At 42.3% G+C, this 21,470-nt stretch overlaps 4 protein-coding genes across 11 annotated transcripts in view; 2 read left to right on the top strand and 2 right to left on the bottom strand.

Moving 5' to 3' along the window:
• Positions 1 to 683, top strand: part of LOC122566182 (protein transport protein Sec31A) — a 34,169-nt gene extending 33,486 nt beyond the window's left edge. For all 4 annotated transcript variants that reach the window (XM_043723075.1, XM_043723076.1, XM_043723073.1 and 1 more), the window contains one exon: positions 44 to 683. In XM_043723075.1, coding sequence (XP_043579010.1) covers positions 44 to 232 — 189 coding nt within the window. In that variant the 3' untranslated portion in view covers positions 233 to 683. The remainder of the gene's footprint in view (positions 1 to 43) is intronic.
• Positions 684 to 709: 26 nt separating this feature from the next.
• On the bottom strand, positions 710 to 19,504 carry LOC122566184 (integrator complex subunit 10). Of its 3 annotated transcripts, XM_043723081.1 has the most exons (9): positions 4,439 to 4,587; positions 3,116 to 4,137; positions 2,832 to 2,899; positions 2,513 to 2,756; positions 1,932 to 2,439; positions 1,545 to 1,861; positions 1,301 to 1,465; positions 971 to 1,229; positions 710 to 891 (listed from the first exon to the last, which is right to left on the bottom strand). In XM_043723081.1, exons 2-9 carry the CDS (start codon positions 3,269 to 3,271, stop codon positions 725 to 727), a joined length of 1,884 nt encoding a protein of 627 aa, XP_043579016.1. In that variant the 5' UTR covers positions 3,272 to 4,137; positions 4,439 to 4,587; the 3' UTR covers positions 710 to 724. The 3 variants fall into 3 exon arrangements, with proteins under 3 accessions (XP_043579016.1, XP_043579018.1, XP_043579017.1); XM_043723083.1 differs by lacking the exon at positions 4,439 to 4,587 and having other exon boundaries at positions 2,513 to 2,749; positions 3,116 to 3,176; XM_043723082.1 differs by lacking the exons at positions 2,832 to 2,899; positions 3,116 to 4,137; positions 4,439 to 4,587 and adding an exon at positions 19,381 to 19,504.
• Positions 17,802 to 21,470, bottom strand: part of LOC122566186 — a 22,122-nt gene continuing 18,453 nt past the window's right edge. The window contains exons 2-6 of the mRNA XM_043723087.1: positions 20,620 to 20,785; positions 20,289 to 20,436; positions 20,133 to 20,215; positions 19,779 to 19,932; positions 17,802 to 19,658 (exon numbers count right to left, since the gene is read on the bottom strand). Coding sequence (XP_043579022.1) covers positions 19,453 to 19,658; positions 19,779 to 19,932; positions 20,133 to 20,215; positions 20,289 to 20,436; positions 20,620 to 20,673 — 645 coding nt within the window. The 5' untranslated portion in view covers positions 20,674 to 20,785 and the 3' untranslated portion in view covers positions 17,802 to 19,452. The remainder of the gene's footprint in view (positions 19,659 to 19,778; positions 19,933 to 20,132; positions 20,216 to 20,288; positions 20,437 to 20,619; positions 20,786 to 21,470) is intronic.
• LOC122566183 (probable ATP-dependent RNA helicase CG8611) overlaps positions 20,671 to 21,470 on the top strand; it is an 11,366-nt gene continuing 10,566 nt past the window's right edge. For all 3 annotated transcript variants that reach the window (XM_043723077.1, XM_043723078.1, XM_043723080.1), the window contains exon 1: positions 20,671 to 21,443. In XM_043723077.1, the coding sequence (XP_043579012.1) occupies positions 21,384 to 21,443 (60 nt within the window). In that variant the 5' untranslated portion in view covers positions 20,671 to 21,383. The remainder of the gene's footprint in view (positions 21,444 to 21,470) is intronic.

Below are 21,470 nucleotides of genomic sequence, written 5' to 3'. Positions count from 1 at the left end.
AAAAAAAAAGAAAAATATATTTATTGTGTACGTCTTATTATAGCTGTCACAGAATTCTTTACAAGGATTACATCAAATATCACAGATGATACAGAGTGGAAACTATACTGGAGGTTTAGATCTTCATACACAATTAGTTTCAGGTCCAGATTTTAGCCAGATAGCTTCTTTCATGCCTGGTATTAAAGTATTATTCCTAATCGCTCTTCAATTGAATGTCTATATTAGATAGAATGCAATATATAAAACCCGGAATATTTACACCTATTCATTTTTATAATTTGAAATTTGTATAATCCTTAACAGCCTTATTAATTTAGCTGCCTAATTAATAAGATATTTACGTTTTATTAATTTTCCATATTATTCAGCATAGTACGGATAGTCACAAATATTTGTATATAAACTTTATGACTCAATTGTGTCATCAACAAAATCATAATGTTTATATATTTACATTTAAAGGTGGCTTGTTGGGATTAGATAAGATATCATTATTCCGGTACAATGGAAAGTACTCATTACCTAAGGCGCATGTAAAAACTAGAACAGATATTCAGATATTGTTAATAAAATATTGTTTCTTTTAACATAATGTAATATGTACATAAAATATTAAAGTTGGCTTAAGAAAATCATGTGTATATCTCACAATAAAAAATTATACAATGATTTCATTAAAATGATGTATTGAATTAATCAATGAAAATAAGGTTAAATTGATTTATTGAATAATTAAACTGTGCAATATGGCTGTTTTTTCATTGATAATAAACTTTTGTAACAATTCATCTAACGGATCGATACCGTCTCGAGCTGCTTGTCGGCGCATTGCTTGTTTTACTTCCTCGCGGACGCCTTTATCTGCTCCACGAGTAGTAATACGTCGATCTATAAAATATTTTTATATAGTCATATTATAAATAAAAATAAAGATATGTATGGTGTAATAATTTATAAAATAACTTACTTTGTAGAATCCCCGATCCTGTAGCTATATCTAAAGATACACCACCTCCATGTTCTGTCCATAGATATGTTAACTCTTCTAAAATATCTACACATATAATATAAGCCTGAAATAATGGGTAAGAAAAAGTTCCACGATTAATAATCCTTTCCGTAATTGTGGATAAAGCACTAGCTTCTTGCGGCCAATCAATTTGCATTAGAACTAACGCATGTCCTATAGCTAAATCCCCAACAGCACCAGGTATAGAGAAATTTTCCTATCGGACAGTACGTATTGTAAATATAATAACAGAGTGAAAAACGTTTTTAATCATAACATTACAATTACCTTTATTGCTAAAAGCAATAATCTGCAACAATACTGTATAACAGGAAAACGTGCAAGCGTCAAATAATGTAAGTGTCTTCCACATGGAACGGTTAAATTGTGAGATACTTTACTACAAACCGAAGGTAATGCAGTAACTACTAAAACTATATACTCTAACATTGCCTAGAAAAAGAAATATGATGTATTTAGGCATATTTTTAAGTACAAGTAAAGTATAAAAATATGAAAGTACATTGTGTACCTTATAATCTTTCAAGAAGAAACATGTACTTGCTAAACGGAGGTGAACAGATAAACTAGCTGGTTCTTGAGATAATCTTGGTAACACTTCATGGTGTAAACCCTTATACATAGCTAAATCTGTTAAAAAAGAATTTAGCCACGAGTCTAATCGGAGTTGTTGACTTAGTTTGCCGATTTCTCTTTGTAAATAATCACTACTATGTAACAAGTCCCATAACTTCACGTTTAATGCCAATCCATTACCGCTGTAATCACCATCGCTAGTTATTACGATTCCTCCATTATCTTCCCTTTTCCGTTTCTTCAATTTGGGTTCTAATTATAACAAGAATAATGAAATTATAGATTAAAGTAAAGTTACAGATTACTACATATTACACTTCACCTGTGGGTGAATGTGCGCATTCTGCAAATGCTTCTACCAAACAATACATGGTTTCATCATTATTAATCAGTGCAGTATGTTCATTTAATATTCTTAGTAATACAGCAACAGTACACATTAATAGCTGTCTAGCTACCATTTCCTCGCATAAATTAGCAGAATGTGTAACAGCATATTGATGCAATCTTTCGCAATACGCTTCTCTGTTCCAAGTCATAGAAAATAAACTGTATAACTCCCATCCTAACTTTTTCCCTATTAATTCTACAACTTGAAACAGTCTGTCCCAGGGTTGTTGAATCTGATTATCTTGCGGCTGCTGTATGTACGTCAAATAAAATTCTATTCCTTTAGAAAGTAATCTCAAGCTAAGCCTGGGATTTAATATTACCGACGCAGCACCAAGGAGAGGTAGTGCGTCACAGGTTAATAATTTTCTGTATCCGTTTACCGCACATCCTGGATGACTGTGTTTCTCCGCGGTAAGAAGAGTTTCTACTAAACGTGTCTAAAAATGTAACAGATTAAGAACTAAAATAGCAGATACAAATATTAGAAACATGTTAACTAAAGATACTTACTCCATGAGTGGCAATTGTTTGAGGAAATCTACGCAGTAAAAGAAGTAATAATTTACAATGTTCCATTGTATCTTCGCTATGATCAGCGGTCATGACAAGCAATTTATGCTGAAGTTCTTGTGGTATATGTTGGAACATTTGGCATAAAAATTCTGCTTCGGCATCGCATTGTTCCAAACGAAGACAAGCTGTGACTGCTTCTATTTCTTTCCATATATCGCGATCGTCCGGAAAATTCTGAAATCTGCTTTTACATTTAAACAATTGTTTACGCGCAAATGGTTCTTATAATATAATGTAATTTATTTCATAGATTTACATTTCACTGAAACATTTTGCTGCTTCCTTCACATTTTTTGAAAGCTTTTCGATCCGATAGGCTTCGAACTATTGAACAAACAGCACAATTTATTATTGAAAAGTTATTTGTTTATTATATAGTAGATCTTTAAAAAATATGAATAATTTAATTCTATGACATAATTTGTAAAATGTCATTTGAATGCATGACACATAATAAGCTATAACACATGACACACTGTATAAATTAAAATAAATCGAATACTTTTCGCACAGATGTCAATAAACATTAAGAATATTAACCTGAACTTTAGCACTGTGAGGAAACAACGATCTAGCAGTAATTAACCAGGACTTAGCTACATAAATGTCAATTGATAATGCATCTTTCGCACGCATAATTAAATAATCTTCTTTGGATAACTGGTTGTTATCTATACCAGATGCTGTTTCTAACATATTTTAAATTATTAAAAATCTACAGACGAAAATAATGACAACCAGTAAACATCGTTTACGATTTCGGCGAAACCATAGACAATGTATAAAATAGACCTCGCGTTTAATGGAATTTTGTGTTACGTTCTGAACTGAAATACCGATCGTTAAAAAATCATTTTTGTCGCTGAAATACGCTGAATGAGATGTACGCTTTGGAGTGGTGAGTGTAGGAACTAATATTAGAATTAAAATCGCAGATAAGATATAACAGATTTCTGTTTTATCAACTGCAAATGAAAATGATATCCGTATATTATAGCACGATAAGAGGACTTAAATTCGGTTTCGAAAATACAGCAGTAGATTTTTTAATTTACAAAATGATCATGGATATTTGTTTGTATCATACTAATGCGTTTTCAATTGAATGAGAAATATCAATCTGAATGTTTGAAACAGGTATGTTGAAATTTTTACACAACATGGATCCAATTCCCTTATTGACTAAAATTATCGAAGCGAAGCGTAAACAATAGTGCGAAGAAGTTTTAAAGAAATGATTGACGATTCTCGACAGAAGTATAATATTGTAAATCCTGTAAGTGATAAAGGTTGTCGCTTTTCCATATACCCTAGGAGTGGTTCCATTTATAAAGATATAACAGGGGGCACTTTGAGGCGGGGAAATCCGCTTTACTCCACAACGCAGATTCTGTTGCAACTTTGGTCAAAGCTTCCTTAAGTGGTTATAGCGCTTTGGCTTTGTATCTCAGGACTTTCCGTATTCCAATGAAGTAGCGGAAATAAAGTAGCATTAAATGCACCACTTTTGTTTTACGCGACAAAATAAAGTTCCTGGACGCTATTTTCTCCTCCGAAACTCCCTTAAAGATATTATTATATTCGTTATTACATTTTAACGGTTACATTCGTATATTTCCACGTAAATTGTTTGTGCACAAGTACGTATAAGAGAAACAATGCATTAAAGGAATTATGTGTATCTTTCATTCGTTTATGGCACACTATGAATAGCAAAGGAACGTCTAAATTTCATGCGCTCGAATCATTCCGAGCGGAGAACCACGCGGGAATGGTAAGGATATCGTATTCGTCTCCAACTAAATTTTACGTCTACGAGGTGGTTAGGGGATGCACACTCTGTGGTTGTGTTTGTTACCTTACCCTCTGTCTCGGTGCCTCTCTCCACCCCTTCAGCCACAATGGCATTAAAATTACCAAGGAAATTCAATTCCCAGTTGAAAATGTATCGCGCACGTGTAGGTCATACTCGTATAGACGATGCCGAGGGTAACGTAGGTAAAAGACAGGGACGTCGAATCATTGGGCTCCTAGGAGTACACCGTACTTTTAACGCTTCAATCAATTTTATCCCTTTTTTTCTGTCTCACTTCATTCTCCGACAATTAGAAGCGATTGTATATTCATCGCGAAACTGTATTTTCAACGATCGAAACGTATTTATAGCGTATCGTTTAGAACGAAGCTAACCAGAATCGAAGTTGGTTTTCTTAATCGGCAACTCTAGAAGAGAAATTTACAGATCGAGATCCACGCTAAATCTCCACGAAATACTAAAGTTGTTAGAAAATTTCAAATTGTTAGATGCGAGCCAGGAACTAGACGTCCCTGTTTCAAGCGATATAGAAAAGCGTATAACACACGCACATCTGGCGTACGTACGCGAGCTCGCTGTGGATAGCTTAGGTTGGTTAGTTAGCGTGCAAGTACACGTATCAAAGGCACTCAGAATCCGAGCTTAACAAAGCCAGCTTTGGGTTTACCAACCGTGTCACGTAGTACGTGTATACCTTACCTGCTCACGCTTCGCAAAACCTAAACCTCCTGTGGCCCGTCTAACTTTGGTCTTAATGCGTCAACGGGGAGGGATAAGTTTCGTTGGGGCAATTAAAACTAATTATTCTCGTCCGTGGTGGCATCGGCTAACCGAGGGACCCTTGCGGCCCGATCGTTCGTAATTATATACCACGGAATTGGAATCTCGTTAACCGTGAATTTATAGAAAACACTTTGCAGGTCTAATTGAACGCGATTGAATTAGCCACGTTATCCAGTTGTCTCTAACTTGAACTTTTATATCAAAGCTCAACCCCATCGAACGAAATGCAGAATATTTTTAAGATATTTACGGTAATATTGAAATATCGACGACGATAACTGTTCCTCTTAACGGTTATATCATTTCTTGGTACAACAATTTACTACAGAACTTCATCAACTGTACCCTTATACATCTAATAACAGTTCCTTTTCATTTTTAACTATCTCCTATTAGAATATTCCTTTTTATCCACAACGTTATATCATTAAGATCAAAATATCAACGAGACTACACTTATCGCGCGTCAAGATCGCTCTCTTCTATTTAATAAAACAATCGCAATTTTACCATTCCGTTTGAAAGGAAAACGCGCGTGTCGATGGTTGGATCTCCGCGAGAGCATGTAACGTAATAGCGACCATAAGGGTGACTGAATTTCAAATAGATTACCGTGACGCGTCCAGGTACCGGTGATGCGTTCGTATCGCAAATGCGCTAAGAGATAGCATCGCGAATCTAACACGCTCGTACCATCGTATGTATCGCTGGATGGGATGCGGAGAGGGGAGGGGAAAGGCTATCGAAAATTTTAAGCCAAATGTGCAACTAAGTAGCTACTTAGGTCCCATTTGACGCAGGGGATTGAGATCGCATTTGAATGGGAGATTTAGTCGACGGATTTTCGCCCCGAATTGAGCCATTGTGTCATTTAAACCGACCACCTGACGGTTCTTGACACGCCACCGTTTGCCTTTCTGCATTTTAAATACGCTCTTCCTCGTGTCTGCTTCTCTCATTCGTAAAACGTTTCCTAGCGAATCGCCAAGTTCTTGCAAATCGGTACCGAACGATACCGAGCAAAAGTTACGTACAGAAGAGGGTGGCGTTGTACCGTGCACGGTCTATCGTAGACGTTCTGGCAGCTGTCTCGATTACTTTTTTCCAAGCCACGGCGTCAATATGCCCTAAAGCACAACACGACAATCTAATAGCCGATTCCACGCCCAAAAAATTAGCTCAAATGAATAAATACGATCTTGACGTACCGCTAAAGTATTGGCGTTTCTCTGTCTCTGTCTCTCGCTTTATGAAAGATCTTCCTTCGTACAGATTTCGACGATCATTCTTGTCGATGATCATCCACCTAACAGGAAAATTGCGATACGTTTCAGACGACGTACGAATACCGAACGATTATAGCGACCTCGATAGAGATTGTAGCGAAGAGAAAATATTTTAACGAGGAATTCTTCGACAATACTTTACCGAGTTACGGCGGATGTTTTGGCACCCCAACGTGCAGAAATGGTCACCCCTCTTGTAATACACGGCACCCCATCTATCGAATTATTTTGATTCTGCGATAATTCACCCCGCCTAATACGACATCCCCTCCCCTTCGAATCCGGCTAGGGGGGAAAAGGCGATTCGAGCATTTTGATGGAAATTCGAAAACACGAAGGCGCGACAATCTCTCTCAGGATTCGTGTGCAGAGATTAGTAGGATTTATCGACGACCACGATCGTAGGTACGCAATGGGAAGTTACGCCTATTGAAACGCGTGCTGTATCACTATCGAAAGCTTGATCGGACTGTTTCTTGTAAATTTAAAACCGAGCGTTAACCCTTTAGTAACGGTAATACGACAATGGTTTCGACATTTTCTACGCGATATTAAGAAGTTTTTAAGAAATATCGAGATTATGACGCGTCTATCGTGCTTATTATCGGCTTAACGCTTGGTCGCGCGTGCTTTGGACAGAAGCAATGCTTTTAACGCGATTCAGGCGACTCGTCGAATCCTCGGCCCGTGACGAATCAATGGCGGATTGGTACGCTCGATTCCGATGTAGTTTTTGGAAAAGTATACAGTCGGAGAGACGCGATAATCTGTCGCGGCCGGCATTGAATTTCGTCGCGGAATTGAATTTCGTCAATTAGATTTTCGGTGTTTACGGTTGGTTAGGCCGCGTACTAGCCGACACAATAGGAGAGAGAGTACGTTTCCTGGACAGCTGTGTCGAGTGTCCGCCTCGATACGTACTCTTTCGCCACCCTCGTGGCTCCCTGGCCGTTTCTCGTATTATTATAATGTGGCCTCGGGCCTGATTTTACCGGATCACGACGCCGTGTCTAATTCATTGTCCGTCTTTGCTGCTGCTGTCGTCAACGATTCGATTAATTGGCGGCGAATTTGTCGAGTTCCGATCGCTCGTGAAATTTCCCCGTGACGCCGTAAACCGTTAATCGTATCCGTGGAAACTGCGCGGTAACTACGATTGGAATCTCTAAATACGAACGATCGTCCGTCGAGATGTTCGCGAGAATCTTCGAGGAAAATAGTTCGTTGGATGTTTCCGGTGCGGGAAGAAGCGATTGAAATGCTTCAAAGAGCTTCGCTCGAGCGCACTCCGAGATTTGAATATTCCAGCGAGCTAATTTGCGACTGACAAAAGATGTTATTCCCGTGCTCTCTTCGTCCCTCTTTCGCCGAAGAGGTCTCAGGCGAAGTTTCAGGCCGCGTCGGACGTCTTGGTTAATCACTACAATTGATATTCCGCTGATATCACCGCACCGAGTGACGGAGTAACGTAGTAACGAAGTAACCCGATTAAAGGGAGCTTCTTATTGGCCCGCTCTCGCTCGTTCTATTCAATCGAGTTACATGATTAGCTACGGGGTGCGGGAAAGCGAGAAAGAGGGCAGTTCCTTCCCGACGAGCCTTCGCCATCGGTGCAAACATCAGAGAAATCTACGAACGGGAATTATCGGTGCTCTCGTTATCGATGTTACTCTGATTAAGTACTCGTAACGCCTATTAATCTCTACCTACCGATAAGTTTATTGCGGTGGAATAAATAAAACCCTCGAATAAGATAAGAGATAGGAAGTGCCATATTTGAGTACGATTGACCAATAGGCTACTTCGTATTCCAGCAGTTTGAGTAAATGGAGAAAAATCACAATCACTTAATATTCGTAGTAACGAACGTTTACACTTTCGAATATAAAATCTATACTTTTCTTTTCTTACTCTTCCAAATAGATACGATTTAATCATCGAAACCGTTGCCTCTTTATTGTTGCCAAACCTCCGATTTCGAGAATAAACGGCAGAAGAGAAAGCGCGAGAACCAAGTTGCAGCAGTCTGGGCAACTTCGTTCCTTCTGACAGGGATTCGTTTAGCAGAAACGTATTGGCGACTTCCGGCGACCAGAGGCAACCGGCCGGAGAATCTACGTCCGTGGACAGCCGCGTATGCACACCGGGAATCGTCAAAGCGAAATCTGGAAAACCGCATCACGCAAGGGCGTGATTACAACACGGACCGCTGATTTCCGACATTAATGACATATTTGCGACAATAATGTTCTGTGTAAACGAGTGTATTATATAATGACGAAATACGCGGTTACGTGGAAAGAGGAGATACCCGGCTGGCTGGCCGTGTTCAACCAACATCCACGAGTTGCCGGCTCTCCGCGGTCTCTGCATGTGCACGAATCGGTCGTTACGTGCCGGTCGTCGTCGTCGTGCTTCCCCGTCTGCGACTCCCGTTCTGTGTATGCATCCACCTACACACACTCCCGCCAAGCCGTTTCTTGTCGACGTGTGGGTGGAAGATACTCACGGTCGCAGGAAACAGCGTATCATGGTAATAACCGTCATCAAACGACGAACACTTAGAACCAGACCAGGTTCCTCGTGGAAAATTCGTCCTTTTGCTACTGCCCGCGGAAACCGTGCCCCTTCCAACGATCATCGACGATTCGACGCTTTACTTTTTGCCCCATTCCAGTAAATATTATTCTATTCCATATTTATATGAACCTCTATTGGACAAGTTCCAGCGAACAGTGGAAAATCTAAAGCTTCGATGAGGCTGAACGGTGAAATTTGACCACTCGTTTTATCGAAACGCTCAACGGTATTCGTATTGAAAGTTTTAACGTGCTTTAAGGAACTTGGACAGTGACGAGCAATTTCAACGAAGCGTTTCTCACTTAATCGATGAGATGGCTCGTTAATTTCGTAACGGCGGTTCACGGTCGCGAGAAACACGTGTCGTTGTAACAACCGTCATCGAAAACGACCATTTTTACGAAGCCGTATTCGTTGCGAAGTTAATATGTATGTTTCTTTAAACGAATCTCGAAGCTTGTGAGCTTCAAGATCTGGTTCGATAAAAATTATCCTCGTACGCTACGATCGAAGTAAGCAATACTAAAGAAATCGTTGTTTCACGAAGGAGCCACGTACGCCTGGTATCTTGTAACGTCGAGCTGCTGAGGTATTTTCTATTAGATCAAAGTATCGTCCACTAACGAGCATTCGTGACGGCGACACGGTATTAAACTGTCGACGATATCCGCCATTTGAAAACGAGCTGCGATGGGAATAGACAGCGAAAAAGAGCGCGATAGAGACGGATAGTGGAAAACAGCCGTAGGAGGGAAAACAGAGAGAGGCAGAGCGCAGGGAGGACTGGCACGGAAAGAGAGGAAGAGAGAGACGGATGGACAGACAGAGAAATTACAGCCGCATGCTGCGTTCAGGAAACGGCGCATTCTATTGTGCTTTTGTCATAGTTAAACTGTCAGGCCAATTTTGCGTCGAGCCAATTTATGCTCACGTGTCCCGATGTACTCGCGATTCTCCCCGCCGCGCCGCTGCCCCGAAGTGGCACGTTATGCTGGACTGCATAATTTTGCAAAATTTTCTGCGCGCTCGTACACGAGAACGGGAAACGAAGGTGAACCAAACTATCCGTGTTGTTTTCAGACACGTACGACGCGGTCCCGCGTCGAATTTGAATTGCACTGGTACCTCGCCGGAAGACTACCAACGCTTTCAGCCCGTTATATAGCCGTCGCTTCAACGATGTTATGCTAATCGTTTCCAGCGAGACGATTCTTTTCCTTTCTGACGTCATCTGAACGTCGATCTCCTATGGCGGAACCAAAATAATAAGAGAAGCAACAAAAATCGAGAGGAACGATCTCGACCGTCTCCGCAATTACCATTACGATAATTCGTAGTTTAGCCGATGGACGATGGATGTTGCGATTTTGATCACGTACGAAACATGGACGATTCGTTAAAATTCTACGAAGAGTTTACATCGACTTAACGATCGGAGCTCCTCCGGAGCGGATGGCAAATCGCGAGGGTTCTCTCCCTGTCCCGTCAATTAGCGTAATTAAATAATAATCGAAAGGAGAGAACGGTTGGTCGAGAGAGCTAGTAACCGAACCACGCCCCGAGCATTCGTGATATGCCGACCAATCGGCCGAGACCACGATGTCCTCCCAGGCTCGTCTTAATCACGCTACTCTATAACTATCCTTTAATCGAAAGGCCCGCCTTACAAAGGGGCGCGAGAGCCACCGACCATCGCGGAGATACCGTTCCAATCGGACAGCTCGTAGCGGACCATCCGATCGTAAGCTTTTTCATCGGAAAGCAGCGGTTTCTACCGGTTGTTAAATGCGTTCCTCTCGATCGTTAAATCCATCTATATCGTCTGGAAAGATGGACGAATATTATCGAAAGCAACGATTTGTTGCGACGCGGGCAGAATTTAAAGTCCGCTCATGCATTATGCATAGTGCGAAAGTGAAACAAACTACGAGCGAAAAACTGGTCCATCGTACACGGCGGCGCTGAGCCTCTTCCAAAATCGATCGGATGCTGGCGTTACACGGCAACCGATCGCGCCGATCGTCGCCAAAGAGCTTTATTTCGCGTCAATCCAAGTATCGTGTTCCATGATATCCTCTTGAGTAAGTACACGTATGTAGCACGATACAGTCTCGATACTATAGAGACGGAGAGAGAGAGAGAGAGAGAGAATGAAGAAATTTGTCGACTCGCGAGCATTATCCCGCTTCGAAAGAGGGATCGATACGGACGAATGCGAGAGAATACCGGTTGAAATCGCGAAAACGATACGCAATCGAGCCTTCCAGCGAAACTTTCATTCGTAACACGTATCCGGCCAATTAGCCGAGGCGTTAAAGTATTCTATGGTTTCAAGGAAAGGCGGTTTGTGCACTTAAACACAGCCGAGTTAACTCGACCCCGCTCAACCGGCAACACTTTCGATGCCCGATGTACATGAATAAAACATCATTCGGAGAGACAGCCGATGCACGAGTGGCGTGCACGCTTGAAGAAAAAAAAAAGAAGAAGAAAAAAGAAAAAAAGAAGAAGAGAAGGAGAAGAACTCGTAATGTCTGAGAAACGATACTTTGTTCGCGTTCCCGTGGAATCTCGCGAGCAATTACGGGTCGGGACTCGGCCGAACGAGACCGTGAGCGGCTAAATTATTCGGTAAATGCGATCAGTTCCGAAATGTAAAGCGAAAATTGGAGCACCGATGAAAATTTTAAACGCGCGGCAAAATGAATTTTCGACAGCCGTCACGGAGGGGTGGCGCCGACACCTAGGTCCCTGTGTTTCAACGTAATTGCGTTATGACACCGACGCGCTTTTGATATTCCTCGATGACGTCAGCTAGTTCGTGTTCTTCGTTAACGAAACATTAGTTGCCTCAAACGCGTTCTATATTCGAGAGTAAGAATAATCGAACTCTTCGACGGAACGATTGTAAAGTATATGCGCGTCTCTGGTGTCTGGATGACTGCTTGCTTGTCTCGGAGACGAGGACGTGTACGAGAATAGGAGTGAATGGCTGCTGGTACGAGTGTATGCGAGGCTGGTTGTGTCTTCAAGTGCTAGCACGATCTTCCAATGAAATTGCAGTGCATATATACGTCGGGTGGTACAAGCCGGCGCAGACGCGCTACGGAAACAAGCAGGAGGGCGCGTATTTCCACCCTCGACTTGGGCTGGTAATGCCGTGGCCGGGGTGTGAAAATCAGGAGCGAACCGCGGCGGAGTTGGAGGAGTCGGAAGAGAAAGAGAGCAGCGACAGCAGGGAGGATAAAAAGGGGAGAAAGAGAAGCGCCGGGGTAGGAGGAAAAGGTTGAGGAGGAGCGGAGAGGGGTGGAGGGGACGGTCGGGGAAGAGGGTGAGAAGCCGAAACACCCCTGGGTCCAGCGAGCTAGGGAGGATCAGAAGAGGCAGAGGAGCGAGATAGAGAGGGGGTGGATAGTCGAGTGAGAGGGAGAGATTGCCGCCATTTTACAGTGGCGCGGATCTGCATAACGATCAGAGACTGTCGTGTTTATCAAAGCTTTTCTCCGCCATCTGCATAATTTTCTGCCGCGCCAGGATAGAGAGAACGGGTGGCGAACGGAACGCTCGGACGGGAACGCCTAGATACCCTTGCTCTCCACTCTCGAGTGCATTTTATGTGCACGACTTATGAAACTTTAACGCCCTTACGAATAAATTACTCGAGTAAGCGCCGGTCGCTCTAGCCTTCCGGACGCGTGATTGGGCCATTTGCATTTCAAGTGAGGCGAATTAATAAAAAAATATTTGCCTAACTTCTTGTCAAAACCTGGATTCACTGTGCCGCCTTTAACGTATTCCTCTGTCTTGGTATAAATAATCTTCTTGTCGGTAATCAGAATAGATATTTCAATGTTAAAGTTGCCTCGTAACGAACAAACGCGATCGTACATTCGTTCCATGTCGATTATCCGATTCGAGGTAGGAGGAAATTCCTGTGGAAAAGGGCGGCGAAATAAAATTTGCAAGAGACGGATCGATGTTTCTACGTCGACGACATATGTATTCGCGTATTAGAGCATCGACACGGCCGAATTCCCAAAGCAAACGTCGAGAAAGAAAAATATTTAGTGACAGTCCCTATGTATCGATGGGGTGGTACCCGTTATTAGGGTTCTTATTAACCCAGCATATGGACTAGAAGGGCGATCTCAGATACCGATCGAGCCTTCCTCTCTCTTTTACTCTCCGTGTCGGTGATCGCGCGCACAGATACCGCAGTTTGCAGTAACAGGTCCTATTTCAAGGGATTACAAATAGATTTAATCTTTATCGGCCATCTTCTGTTTTCCGATCTATCAGCCAGAATGCAAATGCTCGCTTCTCTCGGACCGTAAAAGGAAACTTGAAAAGAGCGAGCAAATCTCGTTTCGTGTAACGTTATACCTCGATCGTTCGGTGTACCGTTTCATGGTTTTAAATATTTTTGATTCCTTGTTATTAAACCCACGTATACACCACTTTTGATACGTATACTCTAAGAAGATAATAGACGAAATTGTATTTCTATGTTTCTAATTAAAACGGCTTGTTCTCTCCATTAAGACTCGAGAAATACGAGGCAAGATGATATATTTTTATTCGAGCAGCGGATAATAAATTTCCAAGCGGAACAAAAAATTTATTAATTCGTTTATCAAGAAGTTCAAGGGTAGAACAGTTAACGCGTTAGTTCACTTGATTTGGAGGCTTAATGAGCCCGTTGACACTTTGATGCAGGGTGTCCCGCGTGTCGCCAGGGAATTGCCAGTTCAATAATTCAGAGGCTGGCCGTAATGGAACTTGTCCGCGGGACTCGATCTATCATAGGAAATTGCACGGAGCCCTTTTACCGCCGCTCATAAGAAACATACATATTAGAAGAATAACAGCGGCCTAGCTCGTAACCTCGTGTGTCTGTCGTTCCGTTCCGAGAATTGATTAGAGCCCGGAAATAAATCGTGCGTGCGTGCGTGTAGGTGCATTCGTCGGCATATATCTATCCACGTTCGAAAGAGAACCGAGACATTTCCTCTAAAAAAAAAAAAAAGAGAGAGAGAGAGAAAAGAGATAAAAAAGAGGAAGAAACTTGTCAAAAAGGGAAGATATGATCGGATTATGTAGAACGAGAGAGGAGAGAGTAGCGCAACACTGGATACGAGAGAAGAATTTCAAAGTTTATCGAATTCCCCACCCAACAGAGGTGCTCGCTAGGTGGCCGCTGTTAATTAGCCGTCGATTCATTTAACGGGTTGACTGGCGCGACACGATTATTTCAAGTTTAACGGGCAGTCGATTAATATATTAATGACGATCAGAGGGACTTTGAGTTTTGTTGATGGTCGCGAGATGAAGATGACACGCGGTGTGATTAATTGGTGCATTCGCTTCGAAAGCAGAACCGGTTCGAAATAATCGTCGATTCCGTTTGTGCGAATTTTTCCGGAAGCTCTAAGCTCGTCCCATCTGTTCGAAACGAGAGAACTCGTAGCTCCGACAGCGAACCGGCCTCTCGTCGTCCGTCGGCACCGAGAAACCCTCGACGTCAAAAGCAAAGCTCAGAGGCAATCATGAGCTTTCGAATGCAAAACAGCAGCTTTCGCCTAGCAGCACTCGGCACTTTTACATTTAAATGTAAACTCGCTGAGTGCGCGCCGCAGAGCCACCCTCGCCATATCCTCCCCCATCAAGCAACGGACCCCTTCTCGACCCCCTTCACCACCTCCCGCCCTCCTTCTCTGCACATCGTGCACCCCTATCCGCGTACCGTTTCCATCCGCCTGCTCCACCACCTCCTCTTCCTCCTCCTCCTCCTCCTCCTCTCTTTCGAGGACGTAGGCGATATGGCGGAGGCGCCTGGATTTAATATTTTACACCTCAAATGTTGGGCGCGCGCGCGCCAGCCAGCAATGCAAAACAGCTCGTCGAGTATCCCTCGAGCTGCTGGCCTCCTCCCTCCGTCGCCGTCCATAACGATTCCCTCCCCTTTCGGCTTAGATTGGATTTAAAACGCGCTAATTTGTCGAGCACGACGCGACCCACGCTTTGCACAACCGCCCCGCTCGCGTGTCTTCGACCGTCCGTGTGACCATACTCCTTCTGTCGTCGGAACTGCGTACAGTCGCGCGCCTCTTTGCCACAGAGGCATGTGTAGAGGTGTGTGGGCACGGTGGGCCACATCTAAATTTAAAATCTGCTTTGCATAATGCCCGACCTCGTCGTTGCTCGTCGACCCCGGGACCGCCTAATTGCGGCCTCGTTCGAGCCCCGTGTCCCTTCGACACCTACAGCAGCCATTCTCGAAAAACCGGCTCCTTCCGCCCACCACCCCTCGCTCGCTTCCGCCACTTTGAATCGACCGACCAGATAACCGGACACCGTTCCCCTCGTTCTGTCCCTCGTTATCGATCTACCCTTTGTACGAAGATCGATCTTCGATTTTCGAGTAACCTACAATACGACGTTACGTCTTCTCTCCACGAGAAAAGAAACTTATGTTCCTCTAAGATTGAATGAACCTCGGTGGAATGTTTCCACAGTTGAGTTCGTCATTATCATGCAGCTCAGATATTTCAAAGCAATATCCGAGATCTATCGATTCATGGATAGATGAGTCCAACCACGAAGACACGTAGTAGCGAGGTCATATCTTTCGGCCAGTTGCCGATAATTGTCAATTATCAATTACGTGGCGCGGTAACGAGGTAGCGTTCGATTGCTTCGCGTAGACGAACACACGTGCGGGAACGTGGAAACCTCGTTGAGAACGTCGGAAGTCGATCGAAGGAACTCGTTTCCAGCCGTTCTTTCTTCCAAGGATAATGGCTCTAGTAATCTAGCTTAACCTGGCGATACGGTACGAAATGAAATATCGCGTATCTGGACTGTAATGGCCGCTTGTACTTGAAAGAAAATCAGGTTTCTTCGTTAAATAACACCTGCATGACAAAGAGCCTGTTTAAAATTACGGTTTGCAAATGAAATTCGTATATGACACGAGGATCAACGTACACACACGAGGTCGACGAGCATTCCGTACACGTGCCTACGGATTTCCATCCCTCGCCCACTAATACAGTCATCGTGACGCATTGTCCAGGAAACTTTGTCACAGTGGTCACGGGGTAGATCGTTCTGTATCGTGTTTAATGTAGTATTAAACGCAGCTATTGTGCCCTACCGTCCATCGTGTTCACAAATTTATTTCCTCGCTTCCCGCTGTCCATCCGCCTCTCCTTAGAAAAGAAAAAAAAGAACGGGCACGTGCCACCCCCGTTACGACGCAAAGAAATTCGAAAGTAATGTGATTTCTCCCGTCTGTGTTCGTTTCTCGAACAGGAACGGTCATCGGTCTGCGTTTCAGTAGCCTTGCATTTTCCACTAGCGAGGGAAGAAGAGGAAAAGAATCGTACCGAGTAAGAGACAGGCGATAGGTATCCTCTTATTCACATGCTTAAAACGTTTCGCAGATATTCGCGTACGATTCTTGGCAAACTGAGTTTTCGGTCATGATTTTTTTTTGTCCCTCTTTGTCTTATTCACACCGGCTGGAATTTGTAAATTTGTAAATTTTTAAGACCGTAGGATGTTGGTCGAAATACCATGGTTTCATAGAAACGATGTATCCGATATTAAGCCGCAAAGAAATATCGAGGAGCAAACGGGTAAAGCGTGTTCGCAAGAGTACCTACATGCCTCTTACTGTCGTTACTGGCAGTTTCCTGCGATAACCCCAGCATTATACTCGTGGCCCCTGAATAACAGGGGAAGAGAATTCACAATGGGCCACAATGACTGAGCCAACATTACGAATTAGGCTCGGTTACGCGTTTATTGCTGATTCCGGTCCAGGACAGCGGCGTCGCAGCGTGTTTTCCAAACCGTGCGAGCAAACGGATGAGCTACGAGATACACGGCCACGAAAGGACGCCACTGCGGAGATGCGAAGTATTAGCATTGGTTAGCTTTATGGGGCGTTCAGTTCCGCCGTTCTATCATCGTCTCTTTCGCGCCCGTGGTGTTCGTCTTTTCGCTCTCTCTTTCCAGCTCACGTTCGGGAGAGAACGAACGCGGCAGATCAATAAAATCTGTCTGTCTGGAAAAGTAATGCCAAATCGACTGTCCGTTTTTGGCGACGAACAAATAAATGTCACAAAAGGAGTGGAACGGCTACGCGTACCGACCATTCCGTCGAACCAGACGCTTTAAGGTTCGATTTTCTCCTAGTTCGAGACGATCGAATCTATTTGCCAAAACACCGAAAGGAATCGACTTTAGAACATAGTTTGATACCGTAAATAGTCTTTATGGAATATTGATCAGGAGAAGGGTTCTCGTAGGAGATCGAAGAACCTGAAAAATTTGTTTTTTCACGGTTCGGTGACTAGCAAGACCGGAAAGCACGACAAGGGAACCGAAACTGGGACGCAATAATTATTAATCAATTTCGTATTAATTGTTTTCTGGGCGTCGAGCTTAAGTGGGATGTTGTGTTCTGGCTTCTGGCAAGCTCTGCCCCGTAACCAGCTAAAGTGTCATACAAGAAGATTAATTACGTCGCACCACCCTTTATATACACCATGCGTGTGATTACCCTTCTCCTTAATCCTTGGATACTCGTAAAAGTATTCCAAGTTGCGCGCAGATATTAAAGAAGTGCAGTAAACAGCACGTCATTCCGTGAAAAGGTATTTTCTTCGGGAATGACATTCGACGAAAGTTTACATTTCGCAAATATTTAAAGAACAAGTTCGTATGGAAATAATAACAGCTATTGTTCTACGTGTCAGCTTACAAGCACCAATTTATTTCAGACTCATTTCAGTATTAAGTATCATACAAATTTACAAGAAATATTTTAAGGAAGTAACAGCCGCAAATACGATCTTCAATTGATTTGATCTCAGATCAAGACCTCTTCGTTTTTTCGAATAAGCACGACTCTTTCGTGGTACATATCTGCTCTTCGTCGAGTTCTTTTTCGTGATTGCACCCTGGTTGATGGAAAAAAAAGGGGTACGCGAAAATAAAAGAGACTCGAGGGAATAAGATTTCGCCGGTACTTCGTTCTCGATCCACGAAAGAGCCAAGTTAGTTTTATTTTACAATCCATCGGCTTCCACGACACGGAGGGGTGAGTTTCGCCGTCTACTGGTAGGTAGGTACTTCAGTCGAAAGACGAGAAAGAGAGAAAAAGAAAGAGGAAGAGAGACAGAGAGACAGAGAGGAACGTGGAATGGTGGTTGGAATCCTTCTGGATGGTTGGACGAGTGTCGAGGAGGGTGTATAAGTTGCGAGGGGGCGGACCGGCTGTCAACTAGTGTTTTAAAAGTTTGCGACAGTCTACAAATTGGCTCGCTCAGTTCTTTTTAAAAGCACCACCAACCAACCACGTCGCGTACCCCACTGTGTCTGTCCTTCATGTTCGCAGCCGTATCGTTCAACGGAAAGCTTACGAAAGTTTTTGTTAGCGTCAATTTATACGTCGAGGATATATCTTGTTATCGATAATCACGTAAATTGACGACGTGTTTCAGCTTAACCTAACTCTCGTGTAAGAAACACGAAATTGAGAAACATTTGCGCGGTGAAAGGATATTCTAGAATATTGTAAAAGTTGCGCCCGTTGATGCGTTACTATTCGACGAACGCAAATGATCGCCTAGGAACGTGGTGAAACGCCCGAAATAAATCGTGAGAAGGGTCTTTTTCTATCAGCTATTGTACGCTCGATCATTATTCTCGAGAGTTTCGAGAAAAGTTCCAACCATTTTTGGACAAATCGACTTCCATCTAGGAGACGCCGGTCCTCGTACGGGGAATATGCTTGCGTGCGATTCAAATCCCGGAAGTTTAAAAGTATTTCGACGTAAAACGTGGCCATTTCTCAAATTTTCTATGCAGCTACGCTCCGCCGTGGGCGCATTTGATACACTCTATTAGTCGCATCCCCGGACTGATTTATCGAGTTACCCGTATTATTATACATTTTCCCAGTTACGGGACTGAGATTCATCGTATTCTGGTAGTTTGCCTGCTCTCCGCACATTCCATTAGTTGCGAGTGATCAATGGTTATTACGCGGACTTAAGATTCGAATCTTTTCTAGAAATGGAAATGTTTTGAAAGAAAAAAAAAAAAAAAGAGAGAGAGGGGAAAAAGAAACATAAAAATGATATCTATACGCGTCTCTCTATAGAACGAATTATGTACGTACTACGTGTATCGCAAAAAGATGATAAAACTTGAAAGCAGTCATTGATTTTTATGCTAAGAAGTTAAAGTTAGGAGTTGAAATCATGAATAAATATACGAATGTTAAATGAACTTGCAACGCATAAGCAATTAATTACTGTATGTTTTACCTGGTATTTTTTTTGTTGGGAAGTGCAACATGGGGACAAAGTCCAAAGAGTCCACAAGTTTGCGTGTATTAGCTATTTGGATAATATCGGAGATACTCTCGGTGAATCGAACATCAAAAAATTCTGCGAGAGGAACGATGGTGATTTTAATCCGCCGCCATTGTTCGACTGCATCGTCGATGTGGTTGAAGTTAGTGGTAAATCTGTATGATTCCGTTGTTCCTCGATCCATTCTTTTCGAGCATTATATACAAGCATCCATATGCACGCAGAAAATACTGAATCGACAAAACGTAAACTTTGTGAATCATTCATACGGAAGAAAGAACTCGATCGACAAGTACAGTCTAATTAGACGTACTCTCTATCGACGAGTTATATAATTTTAACATACTCACCTAGATAGACACTGCACAGTGGAACGTACCATATTGATTTATCGTAAACATCATATTGTTGTTTGTGCGTCAGATGAATAGACAACGCCACAGACTGATCTATTATGCTAATCACTTGCAAATAAATCCAAGGCACGGCGCACTTAGGTTTCCTCTGTGAACGTACGCCGAAGTTAGCAAGATCGTTAGCGAGTTTAAGCAAGGTTGCTACGTGCCGAAAATACGTTTTTCAAATAAAGAAGTCTACGATCGATTCACTTTCAATACACGACTACAACGTTCGTTCTCTTTGGTCATTTACGCATTGTATCCCGAATCTATCGACAGATATTAACCAGCTAAATATATACTTACGGAAATTGATCCCAAGGCGAGATACGCACTGGCCAGTAAAAACGATACTATGTATACGAGGAAGAAAATCACGGCTGTTTGTGCTAAGAGTTTCGATTTTTACATTAGTGTCATGATACTTTTCGAATAAATCTATGCGTTCTTCATTGTACCCACCTTTATACCTTACTTGTAAGTTTTTTAAAACTTGCAACCAATTAAAACCAAGTATACCCCAACTTTCCATGGAATTAAAGAATCCTTCGTCCGTTATTTTCGAAAAATATCTGCTCATCAACAGGTTTATCATAAGTATTGACAGCGACTAGAAAAATGCAAAATGAATAGATAGTACAATAGGAAAAAGATATAGAAATAGAATATATAACGTAGTAACGATAATATTCGTCATCGATAGAAACAAGTTTGAGCAGTAATTTAACAATATTTTCCGTTACTATACCAAGTGTTCAAAACCGGTTTAACTGACGGATTGTCTGTCACTTACCATGGTGTAGGTGCTGATGATCCTTGTGATCAACGCTAGTCCGATACAGTACATGTTCTTGTCGAACTGTTAACGTCTTGATACGATGAACTACGAATGCGAAATGCTCGAACAAGCAGGAATGATCACTGTTTTCGTTACTACGTCAAACGACACCTGACTGATCCTTCGTAAAAAATGTAAACACAAATGTCCACAAGTAAATACGCGCTTAAATTTTAAAACTACGAAATTCAATTCTTATAGCAATTCGATCCATCTACTAATTCCTCTGATTATTTCTTCATAAATCTACGCTTGAATCATTATTATCAATAGTAATCGATAATACTTCTAATCGATAATAATTAATTTCGCAATAAGAAGAGGATGTTGCATTGGTGTATATATTTGATAATTTTTACGTGATATAGCGATCATTATAGAAAAACTGTTATTATTTCTCTCAGAAACGTATATCTACAAAACCCACATGTGTTGATAACAATATAAGCTTGTCAATAAATAATGTTTATTATGTTTCTAAAGTGGATTTAATCACAGATCGAAAGAAGACTGTAGTTTCGACAGTAGCCTCGATGCCAGCCGCGCGCAACGATCTGCGCATGCTCAGTATCTGAACTAGTCAAACGCAAGTGTGTGCCTGACATGTGCTTTTAGGTTAGTTCCACGTTTTTTAATACATATTGTGTTTGTTGATCAATAATTATAGACGTGCGCGTTGTTCTTTTTGAAAGTGTACATTAAAAGAATAACAGTTACAAATGACTATACAAGATATGGATATTTCTTTGAATATTTGTGCAAAACCTGTTGATAAGAAGGTAAGTGAAAGGTTAAAAATGTTGTTA

This window comes from Bombus pyrosoma, linkage group LG3, assembly GCF_014825855.1.
Source record: "Bombus pyrosoma isolate SC7728 linkage group LG3, ASM1482585v1, whole genome shotgun sequence".
Classification (NCBI taxonomy): domain Eukaryota; kingdom Metazoa; phylum Arthropoda; class Insecta; order Hymenoptera; family Apidae; genus Bombus; species Bombus pyrosoma.
The sequence above is the reverse complement of the archived record's forward strand: the minus strand, read 5'-3'. Positions and strand labels throughout refer to the sequence as shown.

What these genes read in the sequence shown, in the direction of transcription:
- LOC122566184 (XM_043723081.1), bottom strand. Translation starts at nt 3,271, where the DNA reads ATGTTAGAAACAGCATCTGGTATAGATAACAACCAGTTATCCAAAGAA. An exon ending in GCAAAATGTTTCAGTGAAAT is followed by an intron (nt 2,757 to 2,831) that starts GTAAATCTATGA and finishes ATGTAAAAGCAG; the next exon opens with ATTTCAGAATTTTCCGGACG. An exon ending in TATTGCTTTTAGCAATAAAG is followed by an intron (nt 1,230 to 1,300) that starts GTAATTGTAATG and finishes ACTGTCCGATAG; the next exon opens with GAAAATTTCTCTATACCTGG.